Source organism: Cuculus canorus, chromosome 10 (genome assembly GCF_017976375.1).
Source record: "Cuculus canorus isolate bCucCan1 chromosome 10, bCucCan1.pri, whole genome shotgun sequence".
Lineage (NCBI taxonomy): Eukaryota > Metazoa > Chordata > Aves > Cuculiformes > Cuculidae > Cuculus > Cuculus canorus.
Genome location: NC_071410.1, coordinates 14,740,417 through 14,758,773, shown reverse-complemented (window position 1 = coordinate 14,758,773; position 18,357 = coordinate 14,740,417). Strand labels below are relative to the sequence as shown.

The 18,357-nt window shown below is 39.9% G+C and overlaps 1 protein-coding gene across 1 annotated transcript; it reads left to right on the top strand.

The window, feature by feature from the left end:
- The first annotated feature begins 299 nt into the window (after positions 1 to 299).
- On the top strand, positions 300 to 18,357 carry FAM199X (family with sequence similarity 199, X-linked). The gene is made up of 6 exons (XM_009566335.2): positions 300 to 525; positions 3,680 to 3,899; positions 5,407 to 5,556; positions 5,893 to 6,054; positions 7,144 to 7,404; positions 8,394 to 18,357. The coding sequence occupies exons 1-6, from the start codon at positions 338 to 340 to the stop codon at positions 8,562 to 8,564; spliced, it is 1,152 nt and encodes a 383-aa protein (XP_009564630.2). The 5' UTR covers positions 300 to 337; the 3' UTR covers positions 8,565 to 18,357.

Sequence of the window (18,357 nt, the reverse complement as noted above, 5' to 3'; positions counted from 1 at the left end):
AGGCGTGGCCCCGCCCCCAGAAACCGTAGCCCCGCCCCAAAGCATTAGCCACGCCACCGGCTCCACCGCCCAAACGTAGCCCCGCCCCAGTATGTTATCCCCGTCCCAGTATAGTAACCTCGCCCCCAGCGATATACCCCAACCGTAGCCCCGCCCGCAGGGTCCGCCCTCCGGCAGGCAGGGGGCACTTTACCGGAAGTAGGGGCCGGCGCCGGAAGCAGCGCGCGCCGGCCGGAGGCTGAGGCGCATCCCGGTGCGGGCGGTGATGGCGGCGTCTCGGCCGCTGCTTTCCTGAGGCGTTCGCCCTCGCCCTCTCCTCGTTGCTGCTTCTGCAGCCATGACTGAGGAGCCGTACGAGAAGTTCCTGGCCCCCGAGGAGCCGTGCCCGCTGCTCTCGCACCAGCACCCGCCGCGGGGCGGCAGCTTGAGCCTGAGCGAGGAGGGCTGCCTGGACGTCAGCGACTTCGGCTGCCAGCTCTCCTCCTGCCACCGCACCGACCCGCTCCACCGCTTCCACTCCAACAGGTCTGACCTTGGGCTGCTCGTGTCTTGAGTCATAGACTCTTAGGATAGTTTGGGTTGGAAGGCACCTTAAAGATTCTCCAGTTCCAACCCCCTGCCATGGGCAGGGACGCGTCCCACTGGCTCAGGCTGCCCAAGGCCCATCGAACCTGGCCTTGAACATCTCCAGAGATGGAGCAGCCACAGCTTCCCTGGGCAACCTGTGCCAGGGCCTCACCACTCTCATCGTGAAGAATTTTCTCCTTATGTCTAATCTAAATCTGCAACTTATGGCCATTGCCCCTAGTCCTATCACTACATGCCTTTGTAAAAAGTCTCTCCCCAGTTTTCTTGTAGGCGCCCCCTTCAGGCACTGCCCGTGCCTCGGGGAGGTCGCGGGGCTGCTCATGTCTGAGAGGCTGAGGGCTGCTCTGAGGCAGTGGGGCTGGGGTTGCTCGTGCCAGGGTGTTACAGAGTCCATGCCATGGTGCCCCCGTCTGCTCTTGCTGCTCCCTGGCCCAGTGTGGGCCGTGGGGGATCTAGGTTGGCTGCTCACAGCTCTGCCTGGGTGACATCACCCTGGTAGGGAGCTGAGCTTGCTTTTGGCTTGTAACACCACAGGGGCTCATCAGTGAGAGCTTGGTTGCAGTTTGGCAGGTATTTATTCTTTTCCTAGTGTCTCTAGACAGAGTTGTGGGCACTGTAGGATATGCAGCTGGAGAGCAGTGCGTTCATCAGGATTAAAAGCAGGCCTGGCATGGACACTCGGCAAACCTGGAGAAGTTCAGGATGAGTCAGATGACTCAGTGACTACAGCGATTCCTGCAGAAACATTTCCATCCAATGCTGCTAATTAAAGGCTAAGCATTCTGTCTGTAACTTGTAGAAAATGTCTGTTCTAAGAATGCAAATGCTGCTCTACAGAGAAATTCCACTTGAGCTTAGAAAATCTACCTTGAACATTCCTGCTTACGAAAGAGCCTGATTCTGCTACTATTTATGTATAGCATTAAACTCAGATATAGCAATAGCTTTTCTTTGAGAACAATTTGCGGGATATCAGATTTCTACATGTCGGACAGTTTTAGTTCCTGTTCTAGAGTAGCAAGGTACTTTCACTAGTTATTAGTGTCTCTACTACACCACAGTGAAGACTGGATAATAACAAACTCTTTCAACTTAATTTATATGAAGTTAGGGAAATTATACTTTAGAAGTGTTGTTCACAGAGGCAAGCTGTTAGTTATAGATTCTTTAATGATTCAGCTTGAAGACCCTTGATCTAATATGCCGTGCTTTCGTGATGTAGTTGTTATATTTTCAGACCCACTTGTGACATGGACAGTAAGATGTATTTGTAGCATATTGGTAAAACTTATGTGTGATGTTCACTGAATTTGCATTTAGTTAATTTTCTCTTTGTATTGACTTTCACTTCCTGAGTGTGTTATTCAGGCTTGCTCGTTTTATGAGCCCAGATTTGTTACACAGGCATCTGAGGTGTGTATTTAACTTCTCTGGGCAAAGGGCATGCCCTGTCTTGCACTGACTAAGCCATCGCAGATGCATGGCGCGTTCTGTGGTGTTTGCACGAGGCTTTCTATTTTTTAAAGTTATGAGTAATTTTAATGTATTCCAACTTCTTGTTAATCCAGTTCACCCCAGCAAGTACAGCATCCCTCCTAGGTATTTGGGAAGGTGAGGTCTGACTGCCTATACCTGCGTTGATACTGCTTACCTGGAGTACCTGTGCACAGTTGGTTGGTGGTAGAGACCTGGTACCTCACCCTGTGTTTTGATGGGCCTAGAAACTTTGTCCTCTATCTTTCCTTTCATCAGTATTTCATGAATACCGGAACTATAGTGATGTTCAAAGGCATGCTGCATCACCATGCTTGTATTCTTCTCTATACCAGTGGATTGCCCTGCCCACAAAAGCCTGTAACAATAAAACGTTGCATGTGTATAAGAGATGCAGAAATGAGGGGGAGGGCAAGATCACCCGAGTCTGCTAAAAGAAAAGTTTTTGAAATATCTTTAACATTGCATAAATTCACTGCTGACCGAATAGATGTGGGAGTGAGTCCATCACAAATGTATATAGCCAGCCTGGTATGCAGCTTAAATAATGACACCGAGGACCAGCCTTTCTGGGTGATGGTGTTCCTCAGCTTTTGCAGTTGAATAGAGGAATGTTTTTCTCATTAGCCAAGCCGAAGTGCATAGGCTAGTGGAACAGGAGTTGATTGCGTGGGTTTGTGTGCTGCATTTTAGAAGCCCTTTTCAAATTATTTTGGCTATATTGCAGTGCTGTGCTGACTCATAGTTGTTTCGACCTACTTTTCGCCAATATGTAGAATGAATTCAGATATGGAGACTGATTTTATGAGCTTTTTAAGTTCTAGCTTGCTTTCATTGGAGTAAGAAACCTGTTCTGTGGAGTTTCATTCCTCCATTGCTTTTCTTTAGCAAGAGCGTTAACTAGCCTTTTAAATGCAGTTATGAGGGAGAAAATTGTTTAGTTTTGGCACAGTAATTTTTTCACTTAATTCACTTTCCCATTGTGTGCTGTCTCATTCCGACAGCATTCCCATTGGTTTTGGCATTCAGAGTTGAAAGTAGCGAATAATGGAGCCTTGGGTATATCCATAATGTCTTTCCTTATTAAGCCTTAGTTTTGTGTGGGATTATCAACCTAGAATTTCTTTTTGACTCCTATTTGTCCTGAAGTCCAATTGATTTACGTCTTGGTATTGCCTGTTTCAATTTACATGGAAGTTTAAATATCCCAGCATATGGGAAATTGTATTTTTACTTCAGTTTATTAGAAAAACCAACCAACCGAGATAAAAGGAGACAATTTACACACTAGAGCAATCATGGCCCTGGGGTGGAAGCAGTTAGTGTATTAAAATAAAGGTGTTTTTATACTGACTGTATGTGGACTTTTATCTTGCCATTTTTAACACTAAATTCCCTTTGTTGTTGTTTATGAACTTTTAAAATTATTTTAAAATAGAATACTTCCATTTACATGGTTACATCTTATTTCAATAAAATTGATGTTTAATGTTACTGACAAGAAAGATGAAGATAGGCTTAAAAGAACTAAGCATTTTTCAAGACAGGTGATGCCAATATGTTTGCTGTTTTCTATTTGTTTTGTCCTGTTTTGCAGGTGGAACTTGACGTCTTGTGGAACCAGTGTAGCCAGCTCAGAGTGCAGTGAGGAGCTGTTCTCATCGGTTTCAGTGGGTGATCAGGATGACTGCTACTCTCTGTTGGATGACCAGGAGTTCACCTCTTTTGATCTGTTCCCTGAGGGCAGCGTCTGCAGTGATGTCTCCTCTTCTATCAGCACGTACTGGGACTGGTCTGACAGTGAGTTTGAATGGCAGGTAAACCAGTTCCGATGTACATGCAGAATTTTGTTTAGACTGTAAAGTGCTGGGAGGGTTGAGAGTAATCTGGAGGAGAGGCTGAAGGTCAGCTTCTGAAAGAGGGATACTTGCATATTATGGTAGTTTGTTTTTAGTGACCAGATGTTTTGTAGCCACAATCTTGGAGATCTTTTGTACTGAGGATCTGCCCTGCTAATACAGTCTGGTTCTAGATGTCTGCTTCCAGATAGCTCTTACAGAGCTCACTTTGTCTCACCAGGATGGGAGAAGTGTGAAGGTGAATCATGTCCTTGTTTTTTCCTAGTCTGTATTGAACACAGCCCTGGTCAGGTATCTCTGCTTTGTGGTAGCTGTCTTTGTTCAGCAGCTTTTTAATTGTGGTAGGCAAATCTCTTTATATATTATAGAATTTAATTAACTTTTTATATTATAAAATTAAATGAACTGTGAACATATGCATAACCTTGAAATAGTGAACAAGGTACTTCAGAATATATTGATGAAAGCTTTTGAGTTTATTTTATAAAGCTTAGTCAAAGCGTGTACTAAGTGTAGTATAAGGACTGAAAACACTGATTTCAAGGAAGTACGAATCCTGTTCCAGGAGATGCAAATGAACTTAAGATAACTGAAATAAGCCTAGATTTCTGACTGTTTTAATCAGACTGCCAGTCGCTAGGTGTATTGTATTGCAGGTTACAATGCAGCCTGTAGGAATAACTTAGACTGGATGACAAAGATTCAGAGCTTCCTTGAGTTGTGAAATTTTAATTGACTGATAAACTCATCTGTTTCCCATGTCTTGGTTAGCTGACAGTATGTTTGATTAGTAACTAGCTTCTTAAATTATTCTTTGTCTTAAGAGACGTACTTGATTGGACTTGCAGAATTTTTGAAAAATTTCTTTGTAGCTCTTTATGGTGTTATCTGGCAGAATCTGAGCATGAGTAATCCAACTGTCGCACTGAAACTGCAAGTGCGTTCAGAAATTACACGTCAGTTGTATAAATGAAGCTTGCTGAAGTTCTGCAGTTGCTTCCAGGAAAATGACAGTGATTTTAAGTGAGTTGTCTTGTGTAATTATGGGGTGTGGTGTAAATTACAAACCTGCTTTGGATGATATTCCTTAAACTAGATTTATGCTTTAAAATGGGCAGTTTAGATTTAGGTTTGGATTGTAATCGAAAATTTACACTGATGGAGAAAGGCAATAGTTAAAATGGTACATCGTTCTGCTGTTTACCTAACTGCAGCTTTTTAAAGAAAGGATTTAAAGAGACTAGTTTGAATTGAGTTTGCACTTGCAGTTTGTTGGAAGATTCAAAGGAGTACTGCAGGGTTATGAGTGATTATTAAGAAGTTGTTAAAAGTACATATGTAAGCCATGCTTGGCTAATTTGATGTTGAATTGTTGAATATGTTTTGAATTGTTATTAGCGCTAGAATGACTTAAAGTCTGCCTACTGTATACTAATGCTTTGTTCTTTCTCTTGTGTATTACAAGTTGCCTGGCAGCGACATTACAAGTGGGAGTGATGTACTTTCTGATGTTATACCTAGTATTCCAAGCTCTCCTTGTCTGCTTCCGAAAAAGAAAAACAAGCACAGGAATCTTGATGAACTTCCATGGAGCGCAATGACAAATGATGAACAGGTGAAATTGACTTTTTTCCTGTATGAGAACTGTAATATAAACTTCTAATTAGTGCCACGTCTTAAAAGACACACCGATTGCTGTATGTGTAAATGTAGACCTGTGCAGTACTACCTGGCTGCTGAAACTAAGACGACTTCTTTTGTGTCTGTACTAGGCAGTTTGACGTCTACTCAAGTTTTTACCCTGAGTTTTTGAGGATACTCGATGAGACTAGAATTGTAGGGAATGTGACACTTGAGCCCATTTTATTCTGTCAGTCCTTCTTTCTTTTTTATTGTCACTCACTTAGAATCAATAATACTTCAAAATGACCTGCCTTGCTTTGGTTCCTAGGTCGAATATATTGAATATTTGAGTCGCAAAGTCAGTACAGAGATGGGCCTTCGAGAGCAACTTGATATTATTAAAATTATTGATCCTGCTGCTCAGATCTCACCTACAGATAGTGAATTCATTATTGAATTGAACTGTCTCACAGATGAAAAACTAAAGCAGGTGAGTTAAGGTTTGTATGTATGACTTTGGGGTTTCAGCATCTGATATGTATTGCAAAATCTATTATGGAGTTGTGATCAATTTTTATGCATAATTAGATATAGGGAGCTACACTAGAGAACAGTATTGTCTGTGAGAGAAAATAGAGTTCAAAAGCATGTGTATTTAAACCTTTATATGGCAGACTGTGGTTATATACTCTCAATATGTATTAAGCCTAAACTGGTGTCTGTGTAGTGAGTTGAGCTGCAGGCCCCCATACAGCTTATGAGAAAGCTTATTCCACTTCATCAACTGGTTGAGGATCTCTATGTGCTCACTGAGCATAAACTAACATTTAAAACTCTGAAGGATTGGAATTTGTTGGGGAAACACATGAATTTAATGTAAAAGACGGACATAGAACAATGCTTTTTAAAGGTGTTACTATATACAAATTGTAATGAAGAAGGGAATCTGGTTGGTTTGGTAGATGGGAGCTACTTTTCTCTTTGTCTTTGTTCTGTTGTTGGGAAAACTTGCAGTATCCAAACAAGCTGAACTCCTCAGTGTTACTTCATATTTGTGATTGTGATGAGGACAGAGATTGAAAATGGAAAACATTCACTGCTCTTACAGGCTTGGCCTATTTCATATTTCAAATATTTTATAAGTATCATCCTAAAGTGGAAAATAACTGCATTCCTTACAGCTGCTTTTGTTTGAATATACCTAGCAAATTAAAGGGGTTTGATACATTAGGTAAAAAACTTAGTTCAGTAACCAAATATTCCTGTTTGGTGTTATTATTATGACTTACTATTAGGTAGTAAAAAATCTGAGGCTGGGAGAGGAGAAAAAGTCCCAGACTGTTACTTGGTTCTTATTCTTCCACAATTAAGTTAGTATTGACTTAGTTAAGTTCTCTTGATGACTGCCCAGGTGGCTTGGGGTTTTAAGCAGCAACAGCAATATGTTTTAGAAAGACTAACTGAAGTGATGCAATAACTTGATCATTATTAATAGGCAAATTGTGTTTTTTCCATGAAAAGGAATATCTCAGTACAGTATTTATCAGGCTTTAGTAATTCTGCTGCCTCTTTTCTAAAGGTGAGAAACTATATCAAGGAACATGGACCTCGTCAACGGTCTGCAAGGGAAGGCTGGAAGAGGAGTAGCTACAGTTGTGCAAGTACCAGTGGTGTGAGCGGTGCCAGTGCCAGCAGCAGCAGCGCCAGCATGGTCAGCTCAGCAAGCAGCAGTGGTTCTAGTGTGGCAAACTCCGCTTCAAACTCAAGTGCCAACATGAGTCGGGCACACAGCGATAGTAATTTATCCACAAGTGCTGCAGAAAGAATCCGGGATTCAAAAGTAAAGTTTCTAATTATGTACCTGTGTGTTAAGCTGTCTAACTTGTTAGGGTTGCCTGTGTGATCTTAACTGGGGTGTTTGTAGTGAAGGAGCATGTTTAGTTACTGAGGATCTGCTGAAGTTATCTAGCTAAACGAATGCTGACCATTTCCTCTGACTGTAAGGAATTTAAACTTGTGCTCTTCTCATCACTTCTCTTTGAGTGAATGCCTGATGTTCATATGTAGTATATCTTCTCATTACTTTTGTTTAGAATAAGGTGAGTGGGGGTAGAAGGGTTTATGCCTCTAACTTAATTCTTCGAATGAACACAGTTTTACCAAAAAAAAATTATTGAAGATAGATCAATCTAATCTAGGCATAATATCTGGATAGTAAAGACTGTCTTGGTTGGTCTTTACCAACTAGAAGTTCCATCAAGCTTTTTGAATCTTCTTCAGTTTATTCTTTCAACATGTCTCATGAGATTACTTGGTGAGAAGTGACCTATGGAAGCTTATTTCAGTTACAGTAGTACTGTGGCACTTGTCCTGTGTCCATAATTTCAATTTCAAGTGTGGAGGAGAGGAGCAATTCCTGTTTGCTCTTTGACATCTCAGATTGTATTATAGGACTGTAACATTTTCCCTGCAATAAAGATTCTTCCTTGCCCATGGCAGTAGGGTTGGAACTGGGTGATCTTTAAGGTCCCTTCCAACCCAAACCATTCTATGATTCTGTGATTCCAATCAAAGACTGAGCTCTGCAACGTCACAGGGTGATGTGCCTCATAACTCAGATATGGTAAATGGTCTTGATATTATAACATTAGATAAAATTTTGAGTGCAAAAATACAATTTTGGGTGTATGTTTGCACCACCTCTGAGAATTCAATTTAGTTATTTTTCAGAGCAGGCATTGTTTTAGAGGTTAATTTATATTTGCCAGTTTTGAAGGTGATTTCTAATCTACAGAACAAAGCCTTATTTTTTCTCCTGTATTTCGACAGAAACGTTCCAAGCAACGGAAACTACAGCAAAAGGCCTTACGCAAGAGACAGCTGAAAGAACAAAGACAAGCTCGTAAGGAAAGACTGAGTGGATTATTTCTTAATGAAGAAGTGCTCTCGTTAAAAGTGACTGAGGAAGACCACGAAGGAGATGTGGATGTTTTGATGTGACAGGGGTGAATTTTATCAGTGTTCTTTCTAAGCCTTAAATGTATTATCCTTATTGTTTACATATATTTCTTGACCAAATGTTGATTAGTGCTAACAGTACAAGCCAGATCTTTTCTCAAGCGTCATTTTGGTAAGAAGGTCTACTTATTGAGTAACTTCACCTTTTTGGGACTAATTTTGAAACAAAGGCTTCAGAAACTTACCTGGCTGCTGAAAAGCTGCTGAATGGATACAATGTTAAGGACATTTCAACTTGACTGACATGCCAGCTTACTTGTGAGACAAGTCTAAAGTTGCTTTTCGATGACACTAAGCATGCATTACTGTGCTTCAGCTTTTTTGTTTTTTCCAACTCAAAGTTAATATTACACTTGGCTCGTTCTGTCTTCCTTTCCTGTTATTGGAAGATTGTTTAGCGTGAGGAAAATATTTTCAGTTCTATAGGGCTTTCTTCAGTCTTGCTCTTGGATCATACAAATTCGAAGTACTGTGCTAAATCCTTTTCTAGAGGTTACAATTTAACTCCAAACTACACAGAAAACAAGAAGCAGGACTTCTAATGCAGGGAATTTGTGACAGAAATAATGCCTCGTAATGTAGTTCTTTAGAAAGCAATTAGAATTAAAAAAACCCAAACTTGCAGGCTTAGTCTTTTGCTGCTCAATATCATATAGTATGTTACTAATGGTTGACCAGTACATCCCCAATATTGCTATTAAGAGATTCAAATAAAAAAATCTTTATGTACTGAAGTACACTAATCTGCAATTAAGTTGTCTAGGACACTACTTACAACAGTTAAAAATACTGCTGGAAACTGAAGTGCAAACAACTGGAACACAACTTTGGTGGCTTTTTTTTTCCTCCAGAAGCATATCTAAATAGGTTCTTGTTGTTGGCAAAGAGATCTTAATTAATGCAGCTGTGCTTTTTAATTGTATGTTTAGCTGAGGATGTCTTCTATGTGAGTTGTTCCACCATTATATGTTTCAGAATTCTTTTGCTGTCCGTCTGCTTTTGAAATTTCTCTTCCTAGGAAAATGAGCTTAAAAAAAAATGTGGCTTTCAGGCTGGGAGGTAAAAGTAGTTTTAACCTGTTTCCTAGTTAAGGTGACTTTGGTCTTTATCTTGGAACTACTTGTTACAGCACTCCTCCCCCCCAGCAGAGATAAAAATGTTACTTCTGAATTTCAATGTGAAACTTAAAAGATGATAGAAGTATTTTCTGAGTTTTACAAGTATTTTTTCTTTATTGTGGTACTTCATTACTTTCGTTTTTCCCTTATGAATTCAAGAGTTTGGCAGTTTAGTGTGGTCTTGGCTGCCTGTAATTGCAGGATATAGCCCAGTCCTGCAGAATTGCATGACCATCTTCTTTTAGCACTACTTGCTTTCATTTTGCATGTCCTGCACAGACTTACTAGCCTTGACAGCTGAAGTGTTTTTCTTTCAGAAGAGACATTCTTTGAAGACTCAAGATAAACTGACTAGAAAAATACCTAAACAGTGGCCTCTGAAAGGGCTTCAATAAGACATAAACGAGGTCCATAGTCAAACTAGTATGTGTGAACTACTAGTCTCTATTCCTGGTGCTAGACAACAGGTACCCAAACTTGGCCACTGTCTGATTAATGTGTAATATCATTTTTAACTCGAGTGGTAGCTCCCATACGGCCAGTTATTTAGCTGCTAGCCAGAAGTGACTACTACCTGTTGGTATTTTCTTGCACTCCACTGAGGTGGTTGATGTCTCCTTTCCTCCTGTAGAAACAATACCAAAAAAGTTTCAGTAGTATCCAAGTTACTCAGAATTTAGATTAAGTAAATCTAGAGCTTCTTTTAAGTGTTTTGGCTAGAAGAAAAAATTGAATTAATGTAAGTTCAACTAATTTCAGGGAGCAGTTGTTGAACTCTTGCAACTTACCGTGGCTGTAATGGGTGAATTCATCATGAAACATTTCACTGTGTGTATACTGTCACAGTTCTGTACATCTTTTATTTTCTGCAGTGACTTTGAGATGCGATTTTTTTTTTTCTCCGAAAGAGAAATGCACGCTTAATACTGTAGAGAATTGAGACACTGAAATAAATAGGTGCAATGTCTCAGCATGGTGGAGCATGAAAGTGTGTCACTTCATATTTTTTCAGCAGATTTTCATAGTTTAAATCCTTCAGAGTTTGTTGATAGAAGATCCCTGATTTTGATGAGGAACAGTTCTTTTTGGTCACCTGTCTACTAGCTTCCAGAGATCGTGAAATGAGGGAGAATAGTGTTTCCGTCTTGATCTTAGTGTGAGCATGTAATTATAGATAATCCAGGTGATTCGATGGGTCAAGTTGCTCATCTGTTACATTGGATGAAAGGTTCTTGCGTGCCACAGTAGATGATTGTGGTATGTCCTCTCCAGCTGGGTACTTCAGTCCCTTGTGTGACAGTTAAAACGATAGAAGAGAGTGATTTCCAGGGATTCCATGATAATAATTTATAGCTCTGTAATCCTATAGTCCCAGGATCATTACAATTTAGGAATACAAAATTCTGAATACAGAATAATCTCTGGCTCACTTGAATGTTTTATTTGCCAGCCACCTGGCATCTCAGAGAATCAGGCCTGAAGTAGCTGTGGGATTCAAGTGTTCTCTCATCCTTCTATGTGTTTGGGTGCCCCTCCCCCTTTTTTTTTCCCCACATTTTCCTTAGTTCTAATGACACCCTCATTTCATGGAGAAATGAGGTAATTTTGTCAGATTCTTGTATTTCCTTGCATTATGCTGTGTGCTTACCTGGGGAGGCGGTGGAGTCGCCATCCCTGGAGGTATTTAAAAGACGTGTAGATATGGTGCTTAGAGACATGGTTTAGTGGTGGAGCGGGCAGTGTTAGGTTTACAGTTGGACTTGATGATCTTAAAGGTCTTTTCCAACCTAAATGATTCTATGATTCTATGAATTTGTATTGGATACCTGTGACATTATTCAATTAGTTGGAATATTGGTTAAACCTGGTCTTGCTGATTCAAGTGTTGGCCATTGGGTCTACTGCTTTGTTTCACTGGAAGTTATCTACAGGTTATTGAGTACAAATAAAGAAGAGTAACAGACTGCTAAAAACATGCAACCTTATTAGTGTGTTTTTTAAAAAGAGTTAAATAGCTTCTTTTTATTCATAGATAAAAAATGTCAAGCTTAAAAGCAAAACAGACAAACTGGAAAAAGCTCATAGTTGTATGGCTCCATGGGACTGAAGCTGTATCTCTAGGTGCTTTGTACCCACTGTAATATGAAATCAACTTACACTCTGTAATGTTAACAGTTTGCTTCCATGGTCACTTTTTCTCTAAAAAGGCTTAGAAGGAGCACTGAAAGTCCGATTGCAATAGGACTATAAAGAATAGAGAACATTTTTTTTCTAGTATGATTTTACATATGAGGAAGAAAGCTAGCTGCCTAACAAACCTGTCTAACCTTTGTGTGTGTATCTAATGTCATTCTTTGTTAAGATATCTATTTTTCTTTATCTGGGAAACTGTTTAAAAGATGTTTATAATATACTCAATATGGGGTGCTTACTAAGAAGACCTGGAAAAGTCTTTGCAGGACTTTTTCTGGGCTTTGCTTTTAATTCTCATATTGTGGTTTGAAACCTGTGAAGATCATTCTCTGGCGTTAAAACAAACCAACCAACCTGCTTGAACTTATTCATATGCATTTACATCAGAGTGCAAATAGAATATAGAAACATTATAAAATCGCAATATTTACTGTTCATCTATGCTGAATGGCTTGAAGCCATTTATTTTCTCCTAACACTCCTTGGGTTTTGAAATGAGTTGATGCATTGGTCTATAAATATTAATAAATCTAATTGTTTTCGGGGACTCTTGAAGTTCATTCTTAGAAGCCAGATTTTCATGGCAAATGTTGTTAGATCTGTTGGTTTAATATTCCTTGGCTTACTCATCTTGCAGTTCTTGGGCCTAGAAAAGACAAGTCAACATGCAATTTCCCATTTAAGGATTGCAAAGATATTTTATTAATCTACCAAGGGCAAATCCTAGTAATAGTCAAAGCTTATTTATTTTGACTATTAATTCTGATTGATCACACTTGCTTGCTATTATCTGGCTAACTTTAAAATGTTTCCAAATTCCAGATAAATTCTTCAGTTTAATAACAAAATTGTAATGTTGAAGCCTTGAATATAGTTCATAACCAAAGCAAAGTAGAATTGGGGGCTTGTGATGTTTTTTCTTTTCTGGGGGAGAGAAGGGTGTATAGATAGCGTGTATATGGTACTGCTTAAATTGAGTTGCCCCCCAAGTTCTCTGCTAATTGTATTGCTAAAATGCACTTTTGTATAGAAAACGGTTCTCTGTACATTCTGTATCTACTTTCCACAATGTTTATAGAGATTTTTCTGAAGTTGTGAAGGATTTACTGAAAGCTGCAATGCTGGTGGCGAATGCGGTTGACTTCAAGTTTTCATTGTATTTGAAAACAGTTATGTGCTTATTGAAGTACAGGTTGGAATTAAAATTGATGACATAGCAAAGATGATGAAACTATATGTGGTATCTTCTTCAGAGCAGAGGGATGCATGTCTAGGCTTGCTTACTCACTGTTTAGGCAGAAAGTACAAATAAAGTGGCACATGTTAAGTGTTCTTTGTGACAGAGATCAAACCAGTCCCTCCTTAAACAAGTGCTGTTTGTTATCAACAAAATCTGACTTGAATTGTTTCATAGGAAAGCAGTTATTTGTCGTGAATGATATAACCCCAAATCTTGTACTGAAAGTTTTGATTTCTGTGCCAGAGTATTTTTTATATATGTGCTGCGTATTACCTAGCTGTGGGCATAGGAAGTCTCACTTCTGTTGCCAACTCTGAATGGTCTTCTGCTGTCACCCTCTGTACCCATAGCTGTCAAACCACCACCTGTCCTGTGATGTTCAAAATTCCTAATAAGACTTACATGCTGGCACCCTACCATGCTCTTACATCATGCAGGTACGCTGTTGTAAATCCAGATGTCCTTTGCTACAGCAGAAGCTGGTCTGCTCGAGGACTCCAGAAGCTGCAGTGATGCACACCAAGTCATACAGCACCGGCAAAGACACGGCAGTGACAATGGCTTTGCAATCACCAGTGTTTGAGTAGGCTGCTGTGAAGCTCACTTGCCAGCCTGCATATTCTGTATTGTCCCTGAACCAAAGCTGCCTTGTGCAATACTGAAGTTTCAGGTCTAATATGACAGAAAGTCCTTTTTCCTCTTGAAATCCAGCAGAAAAATTCTGAGAACCTGAGAAGGGAATAACTGGCCTAAGTACGTGTTCCTCAGTGTTCAGAAAGCCTCTTGCAGCATCTCAAGAATCTAAACTGCCTTGTCCATCCCTGCTGAAGCTCATCAAATGCTTATGGAAGTTGATTCTTGTCAAACAGTTACGGAAGTTAAAATCAACCACATGTTGCCATCCCAGACTGTTTCTGTAGATATTGGCGGACGGAGAGAGACAGATGTAGGCAGAAACGGTGCGTGTCACGGCAAGTCTTGGCACTGTCAGAGACCTTTAATTGTTATGGAGTCTGCAACTGGGAAGCAGCACAATGTAACTGCGGAAGCTGCTGCTCTTGTGTCGCTTTGCCTCCACTTCAACAACCTACTTGTGCTTTTTGTCTGTTTTTGCCTAAAGGTGATTGACAGTGCAGTGTGATTTGCAGCAAAACAAATCAAAATATTGTGAAGGACCTTGGCCTGTTGTGGTGGTCGCGTGTGGTAAGGACGTCTTGCTCCCTGGATGGCACCTTGGAGTTGCAGGGAAGTTGCTTATGCTTTCTGACTGGCAGGATCCCAGTGAGCTGAGCTGCTGTGCTTTGGACTTCTGAACTTTCCCAGTAAGTCTTGTTGCAGCAGTTCATTACTGAGGTGGCAGTTGGGTGGATGAATAATGATACCTCCTGGCAAGCAGCTGCCTTATCTGTCAAGTGAGGTCATGCAGGCAGAACTAAACACTGCGGGTTATGGATCTTTTATTATCTCTCCTTAAACATTTCTTCATTTATCTCTCAAGCATTTCTCTGCAATGAGAAAGTCTCACTTGATGGCCAAAAGCTGCTAAGGCACAAGCTGGAACAAGATTTCCACACTGGCAAAACAAATTGATAAACCTACTTTACTAAATTGGTAGAGAAAGAGGGCATTGCTGTGATCTTGCTGTCCTCACCCCTCTCTTACTACTGGCCTGAACATTTTCCAGTACTGAAATAATTAGAGTTTCGTTTCCTCAACTGCTTTGTATGTGCTCCCAAGTATCCTGTGTCCTACCAGATAGAAATGAGCATTCTTTTCACCTCCCTCCAGAACATTCATCACTTGTAAATGGTTTCTCTGGTGCTGAGATGTGGATTTGAATTTAAATTCAATTTCTGATCTAAGACCTCATTTCATGCTGTTTTCTACCTACTGCAGTGACTTGTGCTCAGCAGCATCACTGGTGTAAAAACTTGTTTCTCATAACGTAGTCCACGTTCCTGAGGCGTAAGTGTGATAATTCATTTAGAGTCTTTCTAATGCTATTTCAGTTGAAGTGCCTGCTGTACTGCTACTCTATTTCTTGGAGAAAGATGGTGTAGATGAGATTTGGAGTTTGACCAGGACTTCCCTGTGATTTTAGCGGAAGGTGCCTGGCTCACCTGTGTGTGTTGGCACTAGAGGGAGTGCTGCAGTCACCTTCCTTGCCTGTGAGCCTGCAGCTGCCAACGCAGCTTTGCCACAAACACTTTCCTTTATGCAGCTACGTCCAATTCAAATCATATTAGGGGGATTTTCATGTCTTGTGATGGTTTTGGAGGAGGAATGTGTCTGTGAAGAGTTAGTTTTACAATTATAACCTTTTCAGTGACAGGGAAAAAAAATTATTCTGTTTGTGGTGATTGCTAATTCCTGCCTGATGCTGCTTATTGCAATTGGAAGATGGAAGTATTTTCCTGTTTAGTGTTAACTTCTGTATGCACACTGTATTGCTGCTTTAAATTTCCTGGTTTCTGTTTCAAATTCAGCCTTCCTCACTGTGGGCCAAGAATTTCACAGTTGAAAATATTAGGTGACGATGGAAAACAAGCAGCCAACTTTTAATGCACTACGTCTCATAATGCAGATACCTTTTTGTCCCTGGAAGGCAAGAGAGAGATGTAGCTCGATTACCTTTATTTTTTTTGAATAATAACTTGTAAATAGGGCTTTGGAGCTTCCTTGGAGCAAAGGAAAATGCTGCTTCAATGGGAGATGTTCTGAAGTTAAGAGGATTTTTTTTCTTTACTTGACAGACAATTATTGCTACCTTTTGAATAAAGCTTGCTAACACATATAATTGCAGAGAACACGTGGGGCGTGTTCTCCCTGGCATCTCAGGTTCATTCTTGGAAGTGAAGCTTTTAATGGTCATATACAGAATTAGGAATGCTTTGAGCACTCGTATGTGGTTGTGCAGAGATGCTCGTGACTGTCATCCTCTCCTATTTTTGTGTCAGTAGCTGTCATAAAAGCAAAATGCAAAAGGGAATACAAGTTCTAGTCATCAAGTGAAAGATTTATTTAGACAAATCTTTGCTCAGTGATGGCTTATAAGATCTTTGTTGTAAAATTGTCACATTACTGGAGTAGAGACACACTTGTTCAGCTGGGAAACTGCTGTCAGCAGGCCCTGAGTGTGCAGTTGCGGGGTGATCTGAGACAGCTTGCTGGAAACACACTTCTGGTCCTTGCATTGGCCATGCTCTGTAGAAAAGATGGAATGTCTTTTCTCATTTCTAAGTTCTTTTCACAGAAGCACCATCATACAAATCTTATGACCCAGCAATGTGCACCTTCACAGCATTCTTGTCTGCTCTTCCTTCAGTGTCAAAGAACTGATGTCATTGGCATGGTATTTGTGAAATCCTGGACTTCATAAACACATGCACTATATTTCTCTTTATTGCTACATTATGGCATTGCAAGAAAACAGGATGCTTCTAATAACACCACATCTTGTACTTGACCTTTTTTCTAAGTCAAATCATTGGGCTGTCCACTACCTGGCTGGTAGTTTCTAGCAAGAGCAGCGTGAGCTGCCTGGCATTTACTGTGGATTATTTTCGCTTAGGACTTTGCAAGTCTTGGATGGTTCTGCTTGGCAATTCCTCTTTGCTCTGTTAGAAGGTAGACCAGCTTTTGGACCTCCCCACCACATTGGTTCATCAACACTGCTGCATTGTGGCAAATCTAACTCCTCTCCTGGCTTAAACCTCATGTTTTCCATGTGATTCCTAGCATTGCAAAAGCTACTGAGCAGAGCAAAAACATTGTTTGTTAGGAGGGTCTCAGAACTTGGGAATTATGGTGCTGAGTATGACTTTCACAAGTTTATTTATTCTATTCAACTAATGATCCCTTTTGAAAGCATAATTGAACACTAAAGTTGATCAAATTGCTGTGTATTTATTTAATGTTCTTAAATCATGTTTGATATCCAGCCAACTCTACTTTTAAATAATCCCTGTCTGGTAGTACAGGGATCCAAGACCTATGACGTGTAGGGCATCATTTGGAACATTGCTCTTTGTAGGTTGAAAGTGATCACTCCAGAAACAATTTCTGTTGACAGGTTGGGTAGGAAGATAAAGATACATGCCTGAGTCTGTGTGAGTTGTTAATGTCATTAAATCCAAGGTGAGAAAAACAACACTCTAATGCTGGCAAGCCTTTATGAAGTTTAAAAGAATATATTCTTTTCTACTCTCTATTTTAAATAAGATTAATTTATTTACCCAATAAAAGTATTCACAGTGTGTCTGTGACTTATAAAGATGTTGCTCAAAAAATCCATGCACTTCCTCCTGAAACAATTTAGATCATAAAGCTGTTTGTAGAAGTTACAAGCGTTAGTCAACCGAAAATGAAGCAGTCTAAAATCTTAGTACAAACCCATTTGTGGACTGATAAACCCATTTGCAGACTGATAAAATGAGTATAATTTATGGTTTGGATACCTTATTGGCATATGTATTAAAATTCTGGTATGTCTATTTTTCTTAGTATTGCATTAGCTGTAATTTCTATGTAATGCTTCAATTCATTTATATATTTGCACAACACACTATCAGATAAAAAAGTGCCAAAATGTGTATAAGGAGGTCATCACTTTAGCTTAATTGCGCACAAATTTCCTGCATACTCTGATGCTTAAGACCAATAACGAGACTGCTACAGCTAGAATAAACGCATTAGCCTATAAATTTAGAGCTTCTACCTGCTTTGCAAAGAAAGAATCATCTCTAAATGAGCCTAGTAACATTGATTTGTGATTAATCATTTTACTTAGTGACTCATCTATGATCACAGTACAACAAAAATGTCATGTTTGTTTAGTGGCATTAACTCCATTTATCTTCTCTGCATTCAGAGAATTGCCTTGTTGTCAGTGTGGGACGGGGAATACAGCTGAACAGTACTGTTATTAAAGGCCTTGTGATGTTGGTTTACCTAAAGCAGAGTATGGACAAAGAAAAGAAAAAAAGTATGGGTTTTTTGGGTAGTAACCATTCCCTTCCTTGAAATTTAATTATTCTACTTGATCAAGCCAAACCGTTGTAGTAATGATCTTGTAAACAAACTAATTTAATCTCGAATACCAGTATTATTCTAGTTGCTTCTGAATTTTTCTTTTTAAGGCCATCTATCTCTGCAAATTAACAAGTCCTCTTGACTCTACTTTTGAGGCTATTTTGCTTTACAGTTTGCAGAGTAAACCCAACTC

Bases quoted from the DNA above. Each gene is read 5' to 3' on its own strand.
- FAM199X (XM_009566335.2), top strand. From the start codon at position 338: ATGACTGAGGAGCCGTACGAGAAGTTCCTGGCCCCCGAGGAGCCGTGC. The intron at 3,900-5,406 runs GTAAACCAGTTC...GTGTATTACAAG, and splicing joins ACAGTGAGTTTGAATGGCAG to TTGCCTGGCAGCGACATTAC. The intron at 7,405-8,393 runs GTAAAGTTTCTA...GTATTTCGACAG, and splicing joins AAAGAATCCGGGATTCAAAA to AAACGTTCCAAGCAACGGAA.